This window comes from Triticum urartu, chromosome 5A (assembly GCF_056163025.1).
Source record: "Triticum urartu cultivar PI428250 chromosome 5A, HENAU_Tu73, whole genome shotgun sequence".
NCBI classification, from domain to species: domain Eukaryota; kingdom Viridiplantae; phylum Streptophyta; class Magnoliopsida; order Poales; family Poaceae; genus Triticum; species Triticum urartu.
In genome coordinates, this window is record NC_141877.1 from 678,393,806 (window position 1) to 678,421,271 (window position 27,466).

Consider the following 27,466-nt stretch of genomic DNA (forward strand, 5'->3'; position numbering starts at 1 on the left):
CTTACCACTTCTTTCATTTTAGGATTCAGACGTTGTTGAGGATCACAAACTGGTTTGGCATCTGCTTCCAAATTTATTTTATGTTGACATAGAGTGGGACTAATGCCCTTAAGATCATCAAGATTATATCCAATAGCAGCACGGTGCTTCTTTAGAGTTTTCAATAATCTTTCTTCTTCATGCTCTGAAAGGTTAGCACTAATAATAACAGGATATATCTTCTTTTCATCAAGATAAGCATATTTAAGATTATCAGGCAACGGTTTAAGCTCAAACACGGGATCACCCTTAGGTGGAGGAGGATCCCCTAGGATTTCAACAGGCAAATTGTGTTTCAGCACAGGTTCCTGTTTAAAGAATACTTCATCTATTTCCCTTCTTTCATTCATAAACATATCATTCTCATGGTCTAGCAAATATTGTTCTAAAGGATCACTAGGAGGTACGGCAATAGAAGCAAGACCAATAATTTCATCCTTACTAGGCAATTCTTCTTCACGGTGTTGTTTACTAAATTTAGAGAAATTAAATTCATGAGTCATATCATCCAAGCCAATAGTAACAACATTCTTTTCGCAGTCTATCTTAGCATTAACAGTGTTCAAGAAGGGTCTACCAAATATAATGGGACAAAAGCTATCTTGTGGGGAACTAAGAACAAGAAAATCAGCAGGATATTTAGTTTTCCCGCACAAGACTTCAACATCTCTAACAATTCCCACTACTGAAATAGTATCTCTATTAGCAAGTTTAATTGTGACATCAATATCTTCTAACTCAGCAGGTGAAATTTCATTCTTGATTTCTTTATACAAGTCATAAGGTATAACACTAGCACTAGCACCCATATCACATAAGCCATGATAACAATGTTCTCCTATTTTAACAGAAATAACAGGCATGCCTACCACAGGTCTATGTTTATCTTTAGCACAAGGTTTAGCAATTCTAGCAGTTTCACCGTAGAACTGAATAACATGCCCATCAATATTATCAGACAAGAGATCTTTAACAATAGCAATATTAGGTTCTATTGTAACTTGCTCAGGAGGTGTATATGCTTTAATATTGCTTTTATGAACCACAGTTGAAGCTTTAGCATGATCCTTTATCCTAACAGGGAAAGGTGGTTTCTCAACATAACAAGTAGGAACAATAGGATCATTATATGTAATAGTCTTTTCTTCAACTTTAATAGGTGCAGATACTTTTACTTCTATAGGAGGATGATATTTAAACCACTTCTCCTTAGGGAGATCAACATAAGTAGCAAAAGATTCACAGAAAGAAGCTACTATATCAGAATCAAGTCCATATTTAGTGCTAAACTTACGGAAAATATCGGTATCCATAAAAGATTTAACACAATCAAACTTAGGTGTCATACCTGACTCCTTACCATTGTCGAGGTCCCAATCTTCAGAGTTGCGTTTAATTCTATCCAATAAATCCCATCTAAATCCAATAGTCTTCATCATAAAAGAGTCAGGACAAGAAGTATCGAGCATGGTGTGATTATTTTCAGAAAGCCGAGCATAAAATTTTTGAAGAATTGTTTCTCTTGGAAGCTCATGATTGGGGCATGAATATAACATTGATTTAAGCCTCCCCCAAGCTTGAGCGATGCTTTCTCCTTCGCGAGGTCAAAAATTATATATATAATTACGATCACGATGAACAAGATGCATAGGGTAATACTTTTGATGAAATTCCAATTTCAATCTTCTATAATTCCATGATCTCGTATCATCACATAGCCTATACCATATCAATGTGTCTCCCTTCAAAGATAAAGGGAAGACCTTCTTCTTAGCAACATCATCGGGTATACCTGCAAGCTTAAATAATCCACAAACTTCATCCACATATATTAGGTGTTCATCAGGATGCTTTGTTCCATCTCCTGTAAAAGGATTAGCTAGCAGTTTTTCTATCATACTCGAAGGATACTCATAAGGAATTTCATTTTCATTTTCATTTCCAGTAGGTTCGGTAGGTTGAGGAGCAACTCTTTGCTCTACTGGTCGGGGTGAGGATACCCCGAACAAGCCCCTCAGAGGATTACTTTCCATAGTAACAAGTGACAGTAAATTTCAGCACACTATATAAATTTTTCCTTACCAAATTCCACCCACCAAAGGCGCTTCACTCCCCGGCAACGGCGCCAGAAAAGAGTCTTGATGACCCACAAGTATAGGGGATCTATCGTAGTCCTTTCGATAAGTAAGAGTGTCGAACCCAATGAGGAGCAGAAGGAAATGATAAGCGGTTTTCAACAAGGTATTCTCTGCAAGTACTGAAATAAGTGGTAACAGATAGTTTTGTGATAAGATAATTTGTAACAAGAAACAAGTAACAAAAGTAAATAAAGTGCAGCAAGGTGGCCCAATCCTTTTTGTAGCAAAGGACAAGCCTGGACGAACTCTTATATAAGGAAAAGCGCTCCCGAGGACACATGGGAATATCGTCAAGCTAGTTTTCATCACGTTCATATGATTTGCGTTTGGTACTTTGATAATTTGACATGTGGGTGGACCAGTGCTTGGGTGCTGTTCTTACTTGAACAAGCATCCCACTTATGATTAACCTCTATTGCAAGCATCCGCAACTACAACAAAAGTATTAAGGTAAACCTAACCATAGCATGAAACATATGGATCCAAATCAGCCCCTTATGAAGCAACACATAAACTAGGGTTTAAGCTTCTGTCACTCTAGCAACCCATCATCTACTTATTACTTCCCAATGCCTTCCTCTAGGCCCAAATAATGGTGAAGTGTTATGTAGTCGATGTTCACATAACACCACTAGAGGCTAGACAACATACATCTCATCAAAATATCGAACGAATACCAAATTCACATGACTACTAATAGCAAAACTTCTCCCTTGTCCTCAGGAACAAACGTAACTACTCACAAAGCATATTCATGTTCATGATCAGAGGGGTAATAATATGCATAAAGGATCTGAACATATGATCTTCCACCAATTAAACCAACTAGCATCAACTACAAGGAGTAATTAACACTACTAGCAACCTACTAGCACCAATCCCGGACTTGGAGACAAGAATTGGATACAAGAGATGAACTAGGATTTTGAGATGAGATGGTGCTGATGAAGATGTTGATGGAGATTGCCCTCTCCCGATGAGAGGAGCATTGGTGATGACGATGGCGATGATTTCCCCCTCCGGGAGGGAAGTTTCCCCGGCAGAACAGCTCTACCGGAGCCCTAGATTGGATCCGCCAAGGTTCCGCCTCGTGGCGGCGGAGTTTCATCCCGAAAGGTTGCTTCTTATTTTTTTCTCGACGAAATACTTCATATAGGAGAAGATGGTCATCGGAGAGCCACCAGGGGGCCCATGAGGTAGGGGCGCGCCCTAGGGGGGGCGCCCCCACCCTCGTGGGAAGGGTGTGGGCCCCCTGGTCTTCATCTTTGGCGAGGATTTTTCATTATTTATTATAAGGTATTCCGTGGAGTTTCAGGACTTTTGGAGTTGTGCAGAATAGGTCTTTAATATTTGCTCCTTTTCCAGCCCAGAATTCCAGCTGCCGGCATTCTCCCTCCTTATGTAAACCTTGTAAAATAAGAGAGAATAGCCATAAGTATTGTGACATAATGTGAAATAACAGCCCATAATGCAATAAATATCGATATAAAAGCATGATGCAAAATGGACGTATCACTCTCCCGTTCTCTCTATGGGTTGAAGCAGGCACCCCGGGCCTGGTACCAGCGGATCGCGGCCTTCCTTCAGCAGCAGGGGTTCCGGTCCACACGGTCCGACGCCTCCCTATTTGTTTATCATCAGGGTGCCGCCACCGCATACCTTCTCCTGTATGTCGACGACATCATCCTGACTACGTCCTCGCCAGTGCTACTTCAGCAGCTCACAGCTCGCCTCGGCACCGAGTTCGCCCTCAAGGACTTGTGGGCTCTCCACTACTTCCTTGGCATCGAGGTGGTCCGCCGTGCCACTAGCTTCTTCCTGCATCAGTAGAAGTATACATGTGAGCTTCTGGAGCGAGCCGGCATGCTTAACTGCAAGCCTGCTACCACGCCTGTCGATATGAAGGCTAAGGTGTCCGCCGTCGAGGGCTCTCTGGCGTCTGATGCTCCCTTCTACTGCTCCATCATCGGTGCTCTTCATTACCTCACACTGACACGTCCGGATATTCAGTATGCTGTCCAGCAGGTGTGCCTTCACATGCATGCTCATCGTGACGCTCATTGGGCTCTGGTGAAACGTATTCTCCAGTAAATACGCGACACCACGGCTATGGGTCTCATCCTGACGGCATCACCCGACACCAGCCTCATCGCCTACTCCGACGCCGACTGGGCTGGGTGTCCTGACACTTGGCGCTCCACTTCCGGCTACTGCATCTACCTCGCACTACTAGGGAAAACCCTAGTAGTAGCGCGGGTTTAAATCCCACTAGTAGCGCGGGCAGCCGCACTACCAATAAGGCGCTACAGCTATTACTTAGTAGTAGCGTGTGCGACAAGCGCTACTACTAAGACACGTAGCGGCAGCGCTTGTTCTGTCCCGCGCTGCTGCTAATCTAGCTAGTTGTAGCGTGTTTCTTATCCATCGCTACTAGTACTCTTTTTTTCATTTTTAGTGTGTTTATACGACGTTATACAAATTTTGGTACAATACCAATTATGAGGTTTATATCATTATGTCCATAACAATGTGTCAAATGAAGGTGGATTAGGTTCAAGTGGAGGCAATATGTGGTGCATGTCAAAAGTATACTACTAATCCAAACTTGATCTAGTTTGGACTAGTAGTACTTTCGATGTGCACCACATGTTGCCTCCACTTGAATCTAATCCGCCAGCACAAGCTACTTAATCATCATCATAGTCATTACCATCAATAGTATTTATTTAATCACCATAGTCATAGTGTAGCACATCATCATCTTCAAACTCATTCTAGCTAGCTAATCACCACCAACACTAGCTGTGATAGCTATCTAATCACCACCAACACTAGCTAATAATAATCATCATAGTCATTACCACGAACACTAGCTATTTAATCATCATAGTCATAGTGTAGCACATCATCATCTTCAAACTCATTTCTAGCTAGCTAATCACTCCTACTGCTCTCTCTCGGGTAAAATAACATAAAACATGTATAGCACTCCTCCTTCATCAAGTTGGAGCATGCAGATGAACCTGTCTCCTAATCATGGGATGCGCTTTTGATTGCTGCCCCCTAGTATTTCTCTGCGATTTCACAATTTTGCTCCAGTATTTCACTATTAAGCATTCCTCGCTATTAGAAATCCTGAATGCACTAAAGTGCATTGTAGGATATCTTGGCCGTAAGCTAACAATATTCATGGTACCTTTAGTCTCGATCCAATCAGGCACAACATTCATCGGGAGTCCCTGTTGAAGAACATCTTATAGTAACATACTTAGCAATGAAGTTTAGCTTAAAAAATAATGTATGCAAAAGATGAACTGAGGACAAATAGTAAAAATCTTACCATCTTTCCTAAATAGATGTGACCGTAGTTCAGTACAAACACTATTGGTCGCACGTTTTCAGTACTAACATTTCTAAGTGCAGGAAGAAAATTTGTCTTGACAGTATCAAGATCCTGAAGCCATGAAACATAATGACTTAGCTCCTCGCAGTTTAGTTCAGCCCCGGGACAGTAGTAGGTCCTGTCTACCAAGCGCTGGTCATGTTTGCCTGAACGGAAATAAGCTGACAATAGAAATCAGTTGTCAACTATTTTTGAATAAACAATATCAAAGACATAAATATGGTTAAGAAACTCACATAATGGTATAACTGAAGGCGTCTGCACATCGACCCAGATGTCGGTATTACCTTCAATATCATCTTCCGGACGAATGTCAAAGGTGATAACCATATCAGACTCAAATGCATAAGTCTTGCATAGTGCTCACCAAGTTTTGCATCCAAAATAGGTTAGTCGTCTTCGTTGTATAATTTTGCGTGGAAAATATAACCATGCTCGGTCTTCAAGTAAACTTTCTTTACCTCCATAGTACGACTGAAACCTATCTTATCCAGGACAAAAACTCTTGCATGGCAGGGGATACGCTAGTAGAATAGTAAAAAAAGTATAATTTGAAGCAAATGAAGGAGATGTCATGCTTAATTACGAAAAAAGACTTGCCGTTGTGACTTACTGTATCCACTTCGAAGTTCTCGTCCAGCTTGATGCTGAAGCGTCTATCATCATCTAGGAAGATTCCGTCGCACAGGCCGCGCTCGTCTTCGCAGTACTTGCAAATACCGAAATCCTTTTCGTCGTCAGACATTTCCTATGTTCATAGTTGAAACATTAATTGAAAATTGATCGAAGACAACTACCAGGATACTCAACACACAAATCCGAGACACTCGATATTTCCTACATATTCTAGCACAAGTCATGCCAAAATTCATGGAAAAAATCCGGCATGACCTTTGCTAAAATAGGACATATCGAGCGCCTGAAATTTTCCGGAACGGAAATGAATCAACACCCCGGCAAAACATAGGCCACTCGGAGGTGTAACCTGCAATCATGACCGGCCACTTGGGCAAGCACATATCCTATTTGAGCAACACAAGATATACACTTCAAAATATCTTATAGGACTCATATTGACATGAGCATTCAATAAGCAAAACCAAATCGTAAAATAAGTAAGTATTCAAATTAGCATGCATTCAATAAGCAAAAGTAAATCATCTCATGCGTCCGTACATCATCGAATATTATCACTAATACATCCCGAATAGTATCATACATATAACATCACTAATACAACTAAAACCCTAGCCCACGACGGGTATCGGCGCGGGCGGTGGACACCCACAGAGAAGGAACCATCACAGGATCATAGCTCCAGTGAGATCCCTGGAGAACCTGCCAGGTATTGGAGAACCTGTGCTCCAACGCAAACAAGTAGCGACGGACGTGCGCGTCCTCCTCACTGACACGGTGACGCACCACCTCCGCGGGGTCCTCGAGCCTCTGGACCGTCAATGGCCCACGCGACCGCCTCCAAAGAAGGTTCGGGTCAACGATGGGCTGACTCCTCACCAACCTGCGCCCCCCGGTAGGTAGCGCCTCCCAGTACCACCCCGGCGGAGCCCAGTCCCGGACATGACCCATCTGGTGACGCAGGTGTCCTCTGCCGACTCGACGACGAGGATGCGGGATAGGCATCGTCGATGTCGATGCGGGAATAATTGCTTTAACTAAAAAAGTAAACTAGTTCTATTAATTTTCATACTAAAAATAAAATAGTTGTATTAACTCAACTAGTTCAATTAGGCACTTACTATGAATAAAAATAAACTAGTTTTTACTAAAAATAAACTAGTTCAACTAGTTATATTAATTTTCTTACTAATTCTATTAAACACTTACTAAAAACAGTAAAAAAACTAGTTCGATGAACTCTAAAATTTAACCCTAACCGATGAACTCTAAAATTTAATGAACCCTAACTAATTTGATGAACTCTAAAATTTAACCCTGACTAATTTGATGAACTCTAAAATTTAATGGACCCTAACTAATTTGATGAAATCTAAAATTTAACCCTAACTAATTTGATGAACTCTAAAATTTAACCCTAACTAATTCGATGAACTCTAAAACTAATTCTATTTAACAACTACTGCCATAATTAGCATCTAATTTGATGGACCCTAACTAATTAGATGAACTCTGAAATTTAACCCTAAGAACCCTAGCTAGGCAGAGGTAAGGGAGGAGGAGGAGGGCGTGCTCACCTCTGGTGCCGGCAGAGTTAGGGAGAGGGGCATGCGGTGTCGAGGTCGAGGACGGGGTCGGGGTCGGGGCGGCGGGCGCACGGCGGAGGGCGGCGATGTAGGGGGGCGTCGAGGTCGGGGTCGGGGGCGGCGTCGAGGTCGTGGTCGGGGGCGGGGGCGGCGTCGAGGGTGTGCGGAGAGCGACGGGTCGCGCGCGGTGGCCGACGGCGATGCAGGGCGGCGACAGCGGAGGAGTAGGGATTTGGGGAAGTGGCCGTGGGGGAAGAACGAACCGCGCGGTTAAGTTAAAAGTAGCAGTAGTGCGTTCCAGGAAGTGCGCTTCTGCTACGGTAGCTATAGCGCGTTTCTTGACAAGCGCTACTGCTATTCCTTCTCTTTTTTATTTGCTTTCCATTTAATTTTATTTTCGTTAGCAGTAGCGCCTTTGTTTGTAAACGCGTTGCTACAAAACAAGTAGCGGTAGCGCGGTTCTACGTAGATCGCTACTACTATGTGTAGCCTATCGGCTAAGCCGTGGGAATTTTAGTAGTAGCACTTTTGTACTCGGGCGCGCTACTGCTATAACTGTATCTGTAGCGCGGTTTAAAACACCGCGCTGCTGCTAATTAGCACCAACGTGCGTTTTTAGCCCGCGCTACTGCTAATGTTCTGTGTATAAGGTTTTCCCTAGTAGTGTCAGGCTCTCTCTGATTTCGTGGTCATCTAAACGATAACCCACGGTCTCACGATCAAGCGCCGAGGCTGAGTACAGGGATGTGGCCAACGCCATCGTCGAGTGTTCCTGGATACGACAGCTACTTCAGGAGTTGCTATGTGAGGTTCCCAAGGCCACGCTTGTCTACTGTGACAACGTCTCCGCGGTCTACCTCGCTGCGAACCCTATCCATCACCGACAGACGAAGCATATTGAGCTCGACATTCACTTTCTTCGGGAGCACGTCGCACTTGGTCGTGTTCGAGTTCTGCATGTACCCACCGATCAGTAGTTCGCCGATGTTATGACGAAGGGGCTACCTACCTCGACCTTCGAGGGCTTTCGGTCCAGTCTTTGCGTCACCAGCGACGCTTTGACTGCGGGGTGGGGGGTGTTGAACATGTCTACATGTACGTAGGTTTGGGTTTTGTATGCCGCACATGTAGTGTCTTTCTCCCTCTGTATGTACTTGTATCTTGGGAGACAAGACACCGTCGCACCCCCTATACCTATATATATGTGCCTAGTGCACTATCAATTATTATTGATGCACCAAATCATTCTCTACAGATACCGTGCAACAACTGCCTCTTCCTCTTCTCCGGCTGGTGCCCCCTGGGAGTTGTGGCTGCTCCTCTCAGCGATCATCGCCATATTCGTTTCTATGTGCTGTTGTGCGGAGATGCACGAGCAACAGCGCAACTCCAGCTGGCACTGAACTGCTCCATAGTTACTGGCCATGTCGGCACTGCCCGTGGCTACGTTCATTATTTTGAAGTACGCACAGCGTCAGCCCACTCACAATTTGACCATATGCGCAAATTTTGCTAGTGGTACATGTGATGCGTGGATCACGAGTTAATTGTACATATGCGTGAATCATATACTCCTTGTGTTGCTGTCCTTCGCTCAAACTTCAGCTATGGTTGTACCGTATGTCACCTCGGACCATGTACCTCTCTTGGTCCAGTTTGGCAACACCCAGGTTAAAAGCAAACTCTTCAGGATGGAAAACCACTGGCTTCAAATGGAGGAAACAAGATCCATCATCCAAAACAGTTGGGGCCAAAGTACCGGGCTAATTCGCTCGGCTGCTTCTCTCATTAACCTGAAGATGAGGCGAAGCCGTGCTGCCTTACGACGTTGGAAGAGAAGCACGGCCAGTTTGGATCTACTCATTTCCAATAATAAGAATGTGGTGCTCTATCTCGATGATGTTGAAGAACGGCGATCTTTATCGCTGCTAGAAAGGGTCCTGAGAACTTTTGCTACCGACAAATCAGAGTTGCTTATTTTGTGGCAAACTGCTTCATGGAGATGGAGGGCTAAACTCCGTTGGTGTGTTTCTGGAGATGAAAACTGCAGCTTCTTCCACGCTGCTGCCAATGGCCATGCTAGACGGAACAAGGCCAGAGTGCTTGTCAAAGACGGAGTTGAGTTTTTTGAAAACCAGCACAAGCTTCAGTTGGCAACCGAGTACTTCTCTGCTCTTCTGGGTCAGCCTTTCCCCTCTCTACCTACAGTTCAGCTTGATCAAATCTGTGAGCACGACGACTTGTCGTGCCTCGCGAGGGAGTTCACCTGGGAGGAAATCGTCGAAGCTATTAACCATCCACCAAACAACCGTAGCCCTGGCCCGGATGGCTTCACTAATGAGTTCTATAAAGCCTTCCATGGCATTGTCAAAGCTGACTTGCAACTCTTCTTCTCCCAATTCTATCAGAATCAGCTGGACCTATTTGGCATTAACCTGGCTCACATCTCCCTCCTGCCAAAGAAGGAAACCCCGCTTGAACTCAAGGACTTCAGGCCAATCTCTATAGTACACAACGTGCCCAAACTTGCAAGCAAAGTACTAACCAAGAGGCTTCAAGATCAGATCCCCGTCTTAATTCACTCCCTGCAATCAGGCTTTATCAAGGGTCGGGCCATTGTAGAAAACTTTGCTTTGGCTGCAGACATGATCCAAACGGCACATAAAAGGAAGTTGCCCATGGTGGCCCTCAAGTTGGATTTTCAAAAGGCTTTCGACTCCGTCAGCTGGTCATGCCTTCTCAGCGTTTTATCTATCCGAGGTTTCCCTCAGCATTGGATCGGTTGGATTGAATGCCTGCTGTCCACGGCAACCTCTCGCGTCATGTTGAATGGGGAGCTGGGTGACTCTTTTGCTAATAAGCGAGGCTTCAGACAGGGCGATTCTATATTGCCATATCTTTTATTCAAGTGGCTGATGTTCTACAACGCCTTTGCTGCTTTGCTTTTGAAGGTGGCAATTTGATTCACCCTCTTGGATCGGACAGGATGTTTCCAGTTCTGCAGTACGCCGATGACACCTTAATCCTCTTCCATGGCAGCATGGAGCAAGCTACCATCATTAAGAAGATTATGTCTGATTTCTCTGCCTTCTCTGGGTTGCAGATCAACTACCACAAGAGCACTCTCATCCCAATTTGTATAGACACCTCTACCACTGATGCGATCGTTGGCTTGTTTGGATGCCCAGCCTCAAGTTTCCCTTGCACATACCTCGGCTTGCCCCTCTCTCTACACAAGGTTCGACATGACTTGCTGCTACCAGTCATTCATAAGGTTGACAAGAGATTATCTGGATGGATGGCTACTCTCTTGTCTTGGGGCGGCAGACTTACGCTGATTAATTCGGTCCTGGCTAGCATTCCAAGTTACTTCATGACATGTTTCCGCTGGCCAAAGGAATGCATACACAAGCTAGAGGGCTTGTTGAGATCGTTCCTATGGCAAGGCACGAGCACGGCAAAAGGGGGGCAGTGTCTAGTTGCTTGGCATTTCGTCACCATGACGCGATCTGCTGGTGGCCTGGGTGTTAGAGATTTATCTGCGCACAATCAGGCTCTACTAACCAAGTTTGCAGCTCGGGTTCTTCAATACTCAAACGTTCCCTGCTATCAATGGTTCGCCCAGCAATACTACCACGGTTCTTTACCCAAGAGAAACTACGCTCGGGACACTGCAATCTGGAATGGTTTTAAGCAATCAGATACTCGCCTCTTCAAAATGCTCCTTGGGTTCTGGGAAGTTAATCTCTTTCTGGCATGACTGTTGGCTCCCGATGGGATGTTTAAGCTCTGCTCTACCTACTTTATACACTTTTGCAAGAGATCAGGACTGTTCCGTGGCCTCTCAACGCTCTCAAGGATCTTGGCACCTACAGTTTCACCCCAATCTGTCAGCCACAGCCATCAATGATTTACAGCTCCTTCACTCACTCCTGGCTTCTGCCATGCCATCATCAAATCGTCCAGACACCAGGTTTTCTGCCATCAATAACAAGACCATCACTGCAGCTCACGTCTATGAGCTACTCACCTTCAGAGGAATGTCTTGTGTCTATAGTTCATGGATTTGGGACCGGATCATTCCCCTCAAGCACCGTGTCTTCTTATGGCTCCTGTTCTGGGGCCGGCTCAATACTCGAGATAATATGATGAAGAAACATTGGATGTCAATTGTGACACAAAAGGATTGTGTTATCTATCCTGCTCCTGAATCTGCATCGCACCTGGTGCTACGTTGCTATCCAGCTTCAGTGATTTGGGGCGTGTTCGGCCTGAATGACCTTGCCTCCAGTTCTCTGGACCTCCTCAGCTTTGTGGAGCAAGCTGAACAGCGTTGGCCAGCCACTAGTAAGTTTCATATTCTCTTTGCGGCCGCCGCTGTCACAACATGGCACGCCCGGAATGACCGGGTTTTCAACTCTAAGAGATGGTCCTCGGCTTATATAAAACAATACGTGACACAGTTGCTTCATCTCTGGCAAAGTAGGAGCCGTGAGCAGGATGACAACGATGCTATGGACGCGTGGACACATTGCCTAGCCTAGCTTAAGCTAGTTTCAGTTTAAGCTAGTTCAGTTTAAGTTAGATAGGTGTTTATCTCTCTCTTCTCTTCTCCCCCCTTACTTGTATCTCTCCAAACTGGTGGCTTATAGCGAGGGCACCTTGGTGCTAAACATAAGCTTCATGTAATCGACCCCTCTGGTCCTCAGGCTTTGTTGCCTGTTGTGAAATATATAAGGTAGACCATATCTACCTTTCATTTCAAAATATATATACTCCTTGCGTCGGCGGCGCACAACACTATTGTTAAAGTATACAATTAACTCATTCGACGCTCAGCACTACTTCTTGCGTCGGCGATAGAAGTGAGACTGGGATAACTCGTTGAACGCCCAACGCTACTTCTTGCTTCGGCGCAAGTGAGACTGGGATAAAAATGCTGGAGCCCCTGTTCCAGTTCGAGAATTCATCAAATTAACCAGTTAACTTGCCGATACTCATAGGTTCACCGAATAGTCAATAAACTGATAAATCATCCGATTAATTGATTGAATGGCTGATTAACTTACTGATTAGTCTTTTAATCCCCTACTCCCACCAGCCAACCGAGCAGCTCCCAGTTAACGATTTCCTCCACAATGCTTTAAATGAAGCATTAATTGTGGATGCTCTAATCCCTCCTAATCTTTCACTGACCCCTTGTGAAATTCACTGAGGGGCCTGGTAACAAACCATGTGATACCATGTCACGCTGTAATGTAATCCCATAGAAAATATGCCATAAGTGTAGCGAAACTCATACACAATCCTCTTGAAGTCAACATGGAACATGCACGGTGCGTGATCAGTGTACAAAGAAAAAGGCACAATTACCTAATGAACAAGATATTGAGATCTTGTACTTACCGTACAATTAGTGGAAACTGCCTTTATGATGAAATGATCTTCCCTATTTATTGGTTTATTGCAGATAGAGGTGAGAAGCTTGAACGATACGCTTGGCAGAAACTACTGCAGCTCCTTTCTCAATTGGCACCCATTATAAACTTACACACCTGAAGTTACATATTTCTATCAGGGAAAACACTGGGATGCGAGAATGTGCAATTTGAAGATACACTGTTAAAGTCTATATGTTTCGGAAAAATATATCCATACAAAGCAATATTTGCTCCAGGTTCCACCGTCAAAATAACGGACCGAGTTACGGAAGAAAATGGACAAAATGCCATAATAATATGTATGGCGACTGCAACTTCTTGGAAATTTACTGATATATGTTAGCATTCACAAAAATCCAATGGAAAAATATGGTGAGATTTAAAGAACAAACTTGCCAGATTAATATTGTCCTCCGAAGTACGAGGATTATATACTGAGATCAAAGAACAAACTTGCCAGATTAAATGAGCATAGCTTAGAAGACGAGTTAGCAATAAAAGCCCTGAATTTACCTAGCACCATGTGCCTGGGCAACTCAGATCTCCTGTTCTTTGCAGATCAAGCAAAAATCAGGGGAAATCATAGTGCAAGGGGACATGTGATCCCGTGAATGATTAGTTTTTGGCTGGCAACTCTATACTATATGTATGAGAACAGCTCAATATAATACATGAGTGGTCAGTAATGAAGTGCATAGTCCACTTGAGGTGATGAAGTCAACACGCAAAGGTGCGTGATCAGGGATGCGGAGCTAGTGGCGTCCCACAAAGCGCCGACAAAGTGATGAGCCAGTACAGATTAAACTAACGCCACTACCAAGCGCCGACAAAGTGATGAGCCAGTACAAATTAAACTAACGCCGCTACTACGTACAATCCTGCTAGAACCGATTTCTCTAATTTTGAATATGTAGCGGGCTGGATGAATAACGATAGTGCATTCACGTACTCCGTGATTGCAGTTCCATGTGTGCGCGTTTGTTGCCTATAAAAAGAGCACCGCCGTGCTCTCATATGGGCATCACACATTCTCAGTTCCCAGTCGATCTTGCACCATCTTCCTACGTAGCCCAGGCACTCCTAACCAGCCCAGCCTCTCCTTCGTCAATGGCCGCATCCGCGCTTAAGATGGCGGCCATCTGCGCGGTGCTGGTGGTCATCCTCATGTTTGCCATGGGGCAGCCGGCAATGGCCTACGTCAACGGGCAACCCCTAGCTTGCCCTAGTGCGGAGACGCCATGCCGCTTAGCATGCATACCTGCGTGCAACGCCTTTGCGGAGAAGATGTGCAGCGTGCTCTGCGCCCTTGCTCCAGGGGCGGGCCAGACCTGCGTGAACCAGTTGTTCACCCCTTGCCAGGTCACCTGCAAGAACTTGTGCGAGCCCCTTCCGGGTCAGACTCGCTGACCAGACTGCTTACGGCGGCACTGGCGGCGCTGGGATATGACATTGCCGGCCATGCATGTTACTTCGGAGCTTATTTACCATTGTGCAATGAACGGGATGTACCTATGTTCGCATGTATCGTCACCAGCTCTTTAATGTTTTCTTTCCTTGCACGACAATTTCACTGGTCGACTATCCATGCATGGATCGATGATGATGGCACACCTATTGTCATGTTACAATATGTTTTACTACTGCTCCCAGTAAGGAGTGGCGTATCCCTCCGTTGCTACGGTTGAACAAGAACATGTAATGGCATTGGAAATAAGAAAAAATACAATCATTTCGCCAAATGAAGGTGTCAATACGTGGTTTACAAATGCTGGCAAATTGGGATGACCAAGACATAGCCAATTCTAGCTGGCCTCATTTCTTTTCAGCCTCAAACACCGACACTCTCACTCTCAGTTTCAGACAAACCAAGTCATATATCCATCAGAACGTCATTTTTCTGTGTAATGGCCAGGAGAACAGTAGTTGCAAACAAGCCTTCCTCCTCGCTGTATACATGTCTTTCTGTACAGCTCACTCCTGCCCATAATATAAGCAAAAATCCTACACTTACGGGTGAAAACTCACGGAGGGCACGTACGGGATTAGGTGTTCGCCCACCAAATCTCCCTCCTCTCTCTGTTTTCAGGATCCGGCTTGACTGCTTCCTCTCCATGCTCCCATCCGTGCTCCCACTTCATTCTACGGCTGTTCTTTTCTCTTTTTCTTTTCTAATATAATCATCTCCCCCTCTGATTTTCAGGGGGTGGGGCCGGGCCTTATTTTCTTCCAATCAAATCAAGCCACGTATGCGGGAGCACGGATGGGAGCATTGAAAGGGAGCAGGCAAGTCTCGTCCCTGTTGTCAACCGTGGGCCTCCTGATTTCCAATCAACAGATGCCATGTCAGTCTGTAGGTACTAATCCGTGACATTGAGTCCGTAAGTGTAGCATCTCTGTAATATAAGATGCTATTACAACGAAAATTGCTTTTGGAAGCCGAGCTCCATGGAGACCTCCCTTTGCAATTTTCAAAATTCATATTTCTAAGTTTCAAAAAATTCTGAAAAAATACATATATACATGAAGGTATAACACACATGTGTGTAAACTTTCAAGACGAAATACGTTGAAATGATGGTTGTGCAAAAAACAAAAAACAAAATCTGAAGTTCATGAATTTGTGTTTTTTGTAGAGGTCGCATTCAAGGTATTTCATCCTGAATTTTTACACACATACATACTTGTATGCTTGTACAGATTTTTTTTCAGATTTATTTGAAATTGAAAATTTTGAAACATGATTTTTTTTTTAAACATTTCGGCCTCCATGAAAGTCGAGCTCTAAAACGCGCTACTCATTACTACAACCAATATATGACTACATTGGTTGTAATAACATCTTATATAGTCCACTTGTTAAGGTATTCTTTGTGTAAAACATAAGCAAGAAGATGATTTTTGGCCGTTCCGCAAAAAAAAGAGGCTAATCCCTGGCAAACAGTCGCTTCCTCGATAGGCATTTGCGAACACATGGGATGGCATATTCACTGTTAGGGGTGGTGGCAGTTTTCAGAAAAAGCATGGCAGTTGTTTATTTTTAGTGCGATTTTCGTGAATAACTGTCATCCTTTGGATCTGGATCATGTGGCTCTGGGGCGTTCGCTGGGATTTCACTCCCAGCAAACGTTCGCCAGATATCATTATAGAAGAAGAAAAAAAGGATGATTTCTGAATGGAAAGTTTTTCTTGCTCAAATTGGCCTACTCTTGCCGAGTTGTATCTTGTTTCAAAATTGTATTTATTCCAAGGGGCGTGCTAGGCATCGGTCGGCGGATCTTTTAACCTCGCGAGCCATCAAATCTGGTATACTCCCGCGTTAATGGTCATTCTTCACTTTTTCCACTTTTGCAACATAGATTCTGTTGCGGAAGTTTTTGCAACAGACGACATGTTGCAGAAAACATTTGTAACAAAGGTTGTGTTACAATTTTTTTTGCAATAAAGATAATATTGTAGACTTTTTTCGCAACATAGATTATGTTGCAGAATTTTTTTTGTCCGCATCGTCGCACCGCCGTGTTGCCACTGCAACATTCCCCATGTTTCAAAAACATGGGTGAAGTTGCAAAAATCATAAAACATACGGTGGATGAGACTAATTCACATGTGGTTGGCTCTCAAGGCAGTGTTGCCACTGCAACATTCCCCATGTTTCAGAAACATGAAGGAAGTTACAAAAATCATAAGACATACGGTGGATGGGACTAATCCATATGTTGTTGGCTCTCAAGGCCATGTTGCCACTGCAACATTCCCCATGTTTCAGAAACATGAAGGATGTTGCAAAATCCTGGTAATAGATATGATAGGTGAGACTAATCCACATGTGATTGGCTTTCAAGGGCAGTGGACGCAAGACGTAGAATATGTTCGTACACGTGGTCTGTTGGATCAAAAGTGATCCAACGGCTTCACACATGGCGGACGCGAGAGTGCCATCCGCCGGCTGAAAGGTAACGTTTCCCTTATTCCAAATAACACAATGTGCAAGTTCTTGGAGCCCGTGCTGATGCACTACATAATCGACCAATGGGTCTACGAGCAGCAGAAGCCCAGAACCGATCCATCATCCATGGCGGCGACTTCAGCACTCTCGATCTTCCTGCTCTTGGTTGTGCTCGCCATGTCGACAAAAGGATCGTCTGCGACGGGTAGCAGCTGGTGCGTGTGCAAGTCAGAACTGCCGGCGGCGGCGCTGCAGAGGACGCTGGACTACGCGTGTGGCCACGGCGGCGACTGCGCCCCGCTGCTCCCCGGCGGGCAGTGCCACACCGACACGGACACGGTGGCGACGCGCTGCTCCTACGCGGCCAACAGCTACTACCACAACGCCAAGGCCAAGGGCAATGGCCACGGCGGCGCCACCTGCGACTTCGGCGGCACCGCCACCCTCACCTCGACAGACCCGAGTACGTGCGGCCCTCTAGCCTGCTGCTTCGATCGCTAGCTCTGCCATCTTTATTTGATCTGAGGTGGATGTGCATGTATAATTCCATTGATGGTTACAAATTGTACCTTGATCTTGCAGGCTCCGGGACTTGCCGATACCCTGCAACAACTGCCCCTGCCTCTTCCCCGGCTGGTGCCCCCTGGGAGTTGTGGATGTTCCTCTTGGCGATCATCGCCATCTTCGTTTCTCTGTGCTGTTGTGTGGAGATGCACGAGCAACGGCGCAACACCTGCCGGCATTGAACCGTTCCGTAGGCTGCTTGTGCTTTGATACTCACCTGCCCGAGTATATACTAGAAGGGTTGGACGCGTTTTGCTGCCCCGTAGGTGTTATTGAGATTCTTAAAAAAGTTGCTAAATGCAATTCTTTAAGTTTGATCGAATTTATGAAGAAATATATCAAAATTCGTAATATCAAATTGGTGTTATTAGAATCATGAAATGAATTTCCATAATTTTTTGGCATAATATTGTGGATGTCGATATTTTTGGCTCTAAACTTTGTCAAAGTTAAAAGAAATTTGACTTTCCAAAGAATCAATATCCCATGTATTTTGAAACTGATGGAATATTTAGTTTGGCGGATTGGGGAGACGATAGGATGTATTTTATGTTTATTTATAATTTGGTTATTTGGCGGGCGTTTTATGGTGTGATTCTGTGTGTTGGTAAATTTTTGTGTCAGTGGCTACATGTACTATATTGGTGCTATAGTGTCATCATATGATGGCGCTTCTTTTTTGTAGGTGGTAAGAGGGTGCACGGGGTTGATATGGTTTTTTAGCCGGTTGGTGTTGATTGATTTGAAAAAACGTTGGCCCAATAAAAATCATAAACCAAATTTAAAATTGAATATCTCAATCGAATAAAAGAGCTTCAAAATTAAGAAATATGGTGAATTAAAATAATTAAATGAGAGAGCTCTTTGAGAAATTATTGAACCGGTCAAAATCAATGACCAAGTTTTAAACTGGAGACCTTAATTAATTGTGAGGACTTAAAAATTGGGAAACATAGTGTATAGTATAAAACAATTGAATGAGAGCTTTGAGAAATTGTTGACTTGGTCAAAATCGGGTGACCCAATTCCAATTGGACATTTCAATTGATTGTAAGGCATTTTACTCCTAGGGAGCTCGGTGATATAGTAGATGTTTCTAGTGGGCTCACACTATTGGGTACTCGCTCTATAAACTAATATAAGACCGTTTATAAGATCACTAAATATATATTCCTTTTTTAAAGAAAAAATCCCTAAATATTTTTGTTGCCGGTTGACATTATTGAGTACTCCCTCTGTAAACTGATATAAGACCGCTCATATTAGTTTTACGGAGGGAGTACATGATTCTGGTTACTAACTCTATCCGGGTTTATAAGCAGGACGGATTTTAGGTGGTCAATTTCATGTATTTGTGTTTACAAGTTTATATTAGGTTGTCATTTAACGAGTGCAAAATCGGCATATGTCACAACAAATATATCACTGAATTCGTCGGCAAATAAAGTTTCCAAACATACGCTTTTTAAAGCACATTACACACATTCATAGTGGCATAATCTTTAGTTAAACTGACGATCTAAGTCCAACTACTACCTGATCTTTTTTCCATCTTTTTGCCTAAAAGAGCCAGTACATCATCGAGGGAATCTGCAAAACTAAATAGAACATACCATTGTGCAAAGTGAAGTGGAACAACAAAAGTTCAAGTTCAGGCTTTCAGCCTTTCAGTTTGTAGCTCTGCATAAATAGCTAGCTGTGTGCATCCAGCATTACTGACATGATATCTGTATGTAACCAGAACATTTATGTATTCGCAACAGGTAGAAGCAAACAAAATACAGGACACCTTGATCACACGTGACGATCCTCACATACAGATTACAACAGAGATCGAACAACTTCTACGTTGGTGACTCTGGGCAGTTTGTGAGTGACAAGGGCGACATCTGCCAAGTTGTGTATCGTACATTACCAAATGGACTATTATACACATGTCAGCACATCGATTCTCTTTTACGACCTCACTTTGGCAAGCCTTTCTCTTATCTTTTCTAGATCGTCGTCGTCGTCATCAACGGATTCCGCTACAGCAGTTCTCTGCACACGGTGAAAAGATTCTTGTGAGGCATTTGCAATGTTCAAGAAAGCGGTAAGCATAAGCGGAGTGGAAGGCCACAGCTTAGAGCAATGGCAGCTTAAGCGCAGCTTAACCGGGATTAAGCGTTTTTTGTAATTGGCCAGAATTTGGCTGTTTTTGAATAATATGCACAAGAAAGCAGGAAATATAGCACATAAGTAACTGAAAATCTGAAACAGCATATAAGGTTGAGGTTCAGTGGTTCACACAACACAACAAATAGCCAAATAACACATAAGGATAGGTTCAGTGGTTCACACAGCAAGCATAAATGCATAATATTGTCTTAGAGCATATGAGATAATGGCAGCTGCAGGCAAGCAGCAGCAGCAGCAGCAGCCAAACAGCAGCCCCAGCCCAAGCAGTAGTTCAGATCCTAGTTCAGATCCACTCAGGGGACGAAGAGGAAGAGTGCATGGAGCTGAGTTGGATGCAGAACAGGAGCAGCCGCCACTGGAGCTCTCTTCTCCCCCCGCCCCTCCTAACCCAGTAAACCCTAGCCGAACAGGCCAGTATTGGGCCAGGCCTTTATACCCCCCCCCCCCCCCCCACATACCTCCAGCCCGTGGCCCATTCCTCGCGTTTTAAAGACTTAAGCGCGCTCAGCGACCGCTTAGCCAGCACTCAGCGCTAAAGCGGCCGCTAAATCCCTCCTTTTTTCGCTTAACGCTAAAACTTCCACCTAGGGCAGAAGCACGCTTAAGCGGCACCTGAAAACGCTTTCTTGAAAATTGCAAAATGTGCAGGGCAAGCATGGGTTGTATTGTATTACCTGTGCAGGTTCGCTTGTCGAAGGTTGTGTGACCTTCTCTTTTTGTTTGCGGACAGCGTCAGGAAGCTGAGACGCAGTCTCCCCGGCGATTGCAGAGAGGACCTTATCAACCTCCTCCTCGATCTCCTCCTCCATGCCCTCATCGTCCAGTGCTGAATCCATGGCATCATTTACCATCTCTTCCATCACGCCGGCCTGCATTACAGCAACCACTTAGCAAGAACCAGTGCCAGTACAAAACACAAGAGAGACCTTCAAACGAGGTCTTTTGATATATACCTTTGTCATCTCTTTGCTGAATTCCTGCATGGTAACAGCAATTTCTGGGGCCTTCATGAGGTTGTTGACAAGCTTCATCACTTCGGTGCTCTTAGACAAATGTCCTACTGTCCTGGTAGTAGCTATAAGATTACAAAGCACAGCGTGTCGTTAGTACAAACCTTCACTTCAGAATGAAATGAAAGAAGCTGATTCTACTTCTCCATAAGCTAAGCCATGCCATAATAACTTCTAGGCAAGCACCTAGGAGTGGTACAGGTTCGTTTCAGTTCAAGTCAAAGAATTTTTAGGCAATACCACTTGCAAGTATGCTGTCTGGTATTGTATTCACAAGCAAATAAGTATAACAACCAGCTAGGAACAAAATCTGCATATTAATGTGCACATTATTACCGTTCCTATATTTATAACTTCTCCCCCCCCCCCCCCCCCCCGGGCCCTACTCCTGATCCAAATAAACTTGAAGCCAATACAACAGAGGTTAATTTTGCACCTAGGTGTGGAATTTCAGCCACAACTATGAAGATCAACATAGTTGTTTAGAAAGGAAGCGCCTAGGTGTGGGATTTCAGCCACAAGTGAACAACACACTGTATTTGGATGCTATCTATACCAGTACGTGGCACATGCTTTGCACAATAATGGCTTGCACGTCCGACGATTCATATTGGCATTTTGTAAAGTATAAAACATGCATGATATATATGCAGCAACTGGTTGAAAGAATTGTGTATGCTTATACCCACTTTATTATGTATTATTTTCTTTCTGAGACTTCTACAATAGCTTTTTTTATAACATTTCCGGTAGCTTTTTAGAACATCATTTACAAAAATACAGTGTGGAACCTGGGTCTAGACGCACACAAATTGAACAATATTTAAAAAAATAGTCAAATATTTTTGAAACTTTTTGAAAACATAAATGGTCTAGCATAATAGTCATGGTAAAAGTTTTACGACATAATGATTTACGACGTATTTCGAGCAAAATACAACATAATAAATACTATATAAATGTTCCTATTCACGGTTTTTGTAGCTGCACTTTTGTTTTTTCGCTCAGAATATGACATAGTTTATTTTCTCCCGAATCTTTAAACGTGGATATTATGCTAGCTAGGCTATGTTTGTCACACAAAAAATTCACATTTTTTGCCTTTTTGTTATTTTTTTAATTTTCTTTAACATAATCTGGTGAAAAAGAACGCCTTTCTGGACTCTGCACCTGTCCTTCTAGGCGTCCCTCGAACTCTCATGTCTTCTCTCAGATCCGCCACACACTCACAGCTTCTTCAAATCTTCTCCACTACCGCCATCGTTCCTGATTTTGCATGTCACCTTGCGGCCGCTCAATGGATCAGACTGTGGCTTCCCAGGCCTACCAGTCAGTTGTCGCTGCTGTAGGCTGTAGCCACAGCTTCTCCAGCCTCCTCTAATCCACCATGGCTTTTGGCTAATGCCACGGCCTCGAACGCTTTCGTCAGAAGACCGGAACAAAATTACACCAGCTTTGGATGAAGCACTTGGGAGAAAGGTGGGTGATGGCAAGGAGGCGAGGCCGTGAAGGCAGGAGATAGGGAACCTGGAAGGCGAGTTTGATGGATAGGGAGACAGGTGTGACTCACAGCCGTTGGATGCCAAAACCAACAGCTCACATTGTAAGGATTTGCCGGACCCTGTCCACTGGATGTGCAAATCTGATGGCCTAGATTCAAAGTTATTCCCATGCTATATAGTGTATAGATATAAATTAGTACAGAATGATACGAGGTAGACGGTGTTTGCTACCGACGATCTCGCCGAGGTGCACAGTTGTTTAGAAAGGAAGCAGATTTGGCCGAGCCAATTTTCAGTTTTTGCATAGCATCATGAACAGCAGCTGTAAATTACGTGTCACTACCATACTACTCCCTCCGTTCCAAAATAGATGACCTAACTTTGTACTAAAGTTGAGTCATCTATTTTGAAACGGAGGGAGTAGAATGCTAGCTGGAAAGATAAAAGGTAGGCGCTGCCCAATACCGACAATCGCACACTTGACTGAACCAGATTTTCAGAGTTTGTAATAGCAACATGAGCAGCAGCTGTAAATTGTTAAATGCTGCCAAACTAGAATGCTATACAGAATGATACGAGGCAGGCAGCATCCATTACCGACGATCTCGCCGAGGTGCATGGAGATGGAGTTGAGCTGGGCCTTGTTCTCGTAGAGGCGGTTGACCGCCTTCCTCGACTGCACCAGCTCCTTGGCCAGCGCCTTGAGGAAGAAGCATCACCAGCAGAGGAAACAAAATCAGTAAATCCGCCGCACAGTCCAGCAGCCCAAATCGATCGAGGGCGCAGAGTAGGATATGTACCTTGGCGGATCCCATGTCGCCGCGCTTGGCGGCGTCCCGGATGGCCTTCTCCACCTTCTTCTCCTCCTTCTGCACGTCTGCGCCCCCAAACCCAAACCCAAACCAAAATCCACCATCAGTTGACCTTCTAGAGACCCAGCTTGGATCGAATCGGGGAGAGGGAGAGGGGAGGGGGGAGGGGGACCTCGGATCTGGCGCTCGATGTTGCGGCCCTCGTTGCGGAGGCGGCGCTGCCATTCGCGCAGCTGCTGCTGCGGCGTCGGCTTCGGCTTCAGGAGGCTCTTCACTGCCTCCATCGCCGCTCCGCTACGATCCGCGCGGCGGCGGCGGCGGCGGGTGGTGGTGCTCCGGTGGGGTCGATCGGAGGCGGAAGCAGTGGGGAAGGAGGAGTTGTTGCTGCTGCCGTGATTCGGCTGAGATTGGGGAAAGAGGCGCCTGGGCTGATGGGCCTAGCGGGAATAGGTCAAGTATCTTCTAAGCCGGGCTTCCAAGTATCTAAGGTAGGCCTCTCACTCTGTCAGTGATGACAAAGCCCACATTGTCCACGGTAAAAGCGGCCCATCTAACAACTAACCAACAAGGCGTTAGTCAATCATTTGCCTAAAAAAGGCTTTAGTGGATCATTACAACGCAAACTATTTAAGAATATAAGTGTAGCCACGCTATTTACTGCAGATAGCTTTTAGAAAAACGTGACTTTTTTGAAAACAAATGTGAAGAAAATTTAAAAAGTTCACATATTTCAGAAAAATCTTGAATTAAAAAAAAGTTCAACAATTTCACGAATTAGAAAATATTCAGCAATTTCAGAAAAGTTTACAAACTTGAAATGTTTTTTATCAATTTTGAAAAGTTCATAGAAATTGAAAAAAGTTCATGAATGTTCAAAAAAAACTTGCACAAATTTGAAAAAGTTCATCGAATTTAAAAATATATTCTTGATTTGAAGAAAAAGTTCACGTATTTGCAAAACAAATTCATCAAACTAGCAAGAACAAAAGGAAAAGAAAAGAAGAAAAAGAAAAGGGAAAAGGTAAGAATATAAAAAGGAAAAAGTGGAACATCCCTTTGATGGTCGGGTGGTGCATAGATTCAGAGGGTTACACTCACTCCATACCCGGATCTAATTCTCGGAAATAAAATTTTGTACCCCGATCTAAACAAAATACATTGTATCCTATTAAAACAATTATGATTACAAATAGAAACTTTTAGACGACTATACCTTCTGGACAGGGGACCTTAATTATATCAGCTAAATATACTCAAAGGATCACCTCCTCGGAAGATTTTTTCGACAAGGGGAATATATTAATATCACTAAGATACCAAAAATAAAAACTCAATTATCATGAGAAAATGAAGTCATGGTTGATCAGGGACAACTAAAAGCAGGGAAACAACCTTAAAGAAAACAAAAAGGTAACGGTGAAGTAGTTGCAATGAACATTGTTTTCCATATGACAAAAGTATATTATTTTTCATCTCTTAGGTTTATCAAAAGTCCACATCTAGTCTGTCAAGATTTTACCTGACACATTTTGCCCCTCAACGTTTTTTTTGGGTCACATTTTGTTCCTCAAGTTTCAAAACCGAATATGTTTATTCCAAAACAAGATTAGAGGGGGAAACTAGCCACGTGTCAGTGGTTTTCTCTCAAACTTGCCACGTCGGGGATCCGATTGTGGTGCGATGCACACACACTAGTCCAGGACATGGAGAGTACCCCCTAGTCCAGGACACCATCAACAGGCACGGCCGTGGGTCCGAGTGTGGTTCCCCTCTGTGACTTTCTTCCTCGCTGCCCTCCATCCGCGCGATGACCCGAGGACGAGCAAGAGCAGGGGAGGAGGTACTTCACATGGTGCGGAACCTAGGTGGTCTTGTTGTGCGTTGCACACACACACGGGAGGGGGGGCGGAGCTGCGGGGCAGCCAGAGTCGTGACAATGACAATGTTTGCATCAGGCGGCGCTCGGGTGGAGAGAAATAGGAGAAGAGAGAGGACTCGGCCCAAGGTGAAAAGGAAGCACTTGCTCACGAGGAACACTATAAAGCAGACAAAAATGGAGCAGGAGCTTGGCTCCAAGGCCTTCGTCCTTGGCAGCGGGCTCGCTGAGGGACAACTTGCGGTTCGTTGTGCTCTAGGATGTGCGAGTACACTTGGAAATCATTAAATGCCTTCGCAACACTGGAGGGAGCCGTGAGAGGCGGCACAAAGGATTGGGCTCAACTACGACACCTAATCCCTCGCGTGGAGCTCGACTGGAGGCAGGGAAGATAGAGTCTGAGATGGCGGTTCCTGGTGTCCTTATTCAATTATTTCGGTAAAATGAAGATGGCGACGAGGTGGAGCTCTAGGATAGGGTTTAGAGGCTTGGCAAGATGTGCATGACGAGCGGAGTGAACGGCGACATGAACCGAGATCGATCTCTTCCTCGAAGTACATAGGGATATAGAGGATTAGACTCGGCAGCAGGAAGGCACGTCTCATGTAGGGAAGAGAGAAGGCGTGCGCAGCAAGCGAGCACTAGGGAGTCCGCGCGGCCGTGCTCCGGGCAGGCGTGTAAGCATGCTCCAAGCATCACTGGATGCTTGACAAAATGCCTACCATGAGCGAGAAGAAAGAAAGGTGGCACTGGAACAAACCTTGACCGCCATGTGGCAAAGTGGAATTCAAATTAGGGAGACGCCAGCCCCATTCTAGTTTTGGCCGACACCTGTCCAGTTTCGAGACTTGAGGGATGAAATGTCGCCCAAAATATCTTGAAGGACTAGATATAGACTTTGATAAATGAGTAGCCAAAAGTATACTTTTCTCTTTTCACATATATAAAAAATCAAAGAGGGTGCCCTCTTGTTTAAAAAAGAAAAATAGTGAAGTAAGATAAGATAGGGGCCCTGAGATGGAGACAGGAAGGAAGGCAGTCGAACCAATGAATTAGATTGAAAACAAAAAATGCAAAAGAAGAAGAAGAAGACACAAGTTTAGTTGCAGCTTGTGCGAAATATGATGAGACACTGATGCATGATCAGGTAGATGTACGAAGCGATGCAACATCGATCTCACATATAAATATTTTCACATGCTGCATTCCTTTAGCGGATCGACACCATAGCCATGACCACTCCGTAGCACACAAACAGTGCACTAAGGGATTCGCTTATCACTCAACACTAGTAGAAAAAAGATCAAATGTGAAGCACATTAGTGCCGGTTTGAATTTGAGCCGGCACTAATGTGACCATTAGTGCCGGTTCCAACGGCTAGGCGGGCGGTATCATTAGTACCGGTTCGTGGGCAACCTTTAGTACCGGTTCATGCCACGAACCGGTACTAATGAGGCCAGTGCGGCTGTGGTCAGGCTGGGGCCCCCACGAAGACCTTTAGTACCGGTTCATGGCATGAACCGGTACTAGAGTTTCTTATTAAGCTTATTTTTAGTCGCACCTCGCCAAGGGAGAGGCATAAGCCGTGAGTGCAGAGACAATGACGAAGAGGCACAATGCTCACCTGCACGTTGATTAGCTTCAAGCCTTTCGGAATAGCATAGATTGCACTGAGCTATGTGCAGTGCAGTCTACACTATTCCGAAAGGCTTGAAGCAAATTAGCCAGCATTGCACCTCTTTGTTATTTTTAATAACTTATTTGGACTCCGGACTTCTTGTGTGTTCAGTATGCAGCATTCAAAGCGACATCATCAATTTCCAACATGTTCTGACATCATTTGCTGTTTTTCAATTATTTACCTAATTGTTTAGAGAGCTAAATGACCGTGAAATTGAAAATCATTACAAAATGAACTGTGAAAATGTTGAAACTTGGCATGGTATCATCATTTCACCCGCATAGCATGTGCGAAAGAGTAGAGAGGGTCACGGCAAAAACTGGATGCACTTTGTGTACAAACTAGACAATCTCTTTCGAAGTATCAGGGTTTCGGACGAGAACTCATCTGTTACATTGGCACTTCAATGTTTTAAAAATTATTTGAACTCCAGACTTCTTGTGGGTTTAGTATGCAACATTCAAAGCGACGTCATCAATTTCGAACATGTTCTGACACATTTGCTGTTTTTCAGTCATTTACCTAATTGTTTAGAGAGCTAAATGACCGTGAAATTGAAAATCACTACAAAATGAACTGTGAAAATGTTGAAACTTGGCATGGTATCATCATTTCACCCGCATAGCATGTGCGAAAGAATAGAGAGGGTCATG

At 44.3% G+C, this 27,466-nt stretch overlaps 2 protein-coding genes across 2 annotated transcripts; one reads left to right on the forward strand and one right to left on the reverse strand.

Moving 5' to 3' along the window:
• Nucleotides 1–17,312: 17,312 nt before the first annotated feature.
• LOC125507644 (major pollen allergen Ole e 10-like) lies at nucleotides 17,313–17,935 on the forward strand. Its single transcript, XM_048672161.2, has 2 exons — nucleotides 17,313–17,652; nucleotides 17,772–17,935. Exons 1-2 carry the CDS (start codon nucleotides 17,316–17,318, stop codon nucleotides 17,933–17,935), a joined length of 501 nt encoding a protein of 166 aa, XP_048528118.1. The 5' UTR covers nucleotides 17,313–17,315.
• A 1,448-nt stretch (nucleotides 17,936–19,383) lies between these two features.
• On the reverse strand, nucleotides 19,384–23,696 carry VPS24.1 (SNF7 family protein). The gene is made up of 6 exons (XM_048677067.2): nucleotides 23,428–23,696; nucleotides 23,244–23,320; nucleotides 23,041–23,143; nucleotides 20,885–21,006; nucleotides 20,606–20,800; nucleotides 19,384–19,793 (listed from the first exon to the last, which is right to left on the reverse strand). The coding sequence occupies exons 1-6, from the start codon at nucleotides 23,537–23,539 to the stop codon at nucleotides 19,710–19,712; spliced, it is 693 nt and encodes a 230-aa protein (XP_048533024.1). The 5' UTR covers nucleotides 23,540–23,696; the 3' UTR covers nucleotides 19,384–19,709.
• Nucleotides 23,697–27,466: the final 3,770 nt, after the last annotated feature.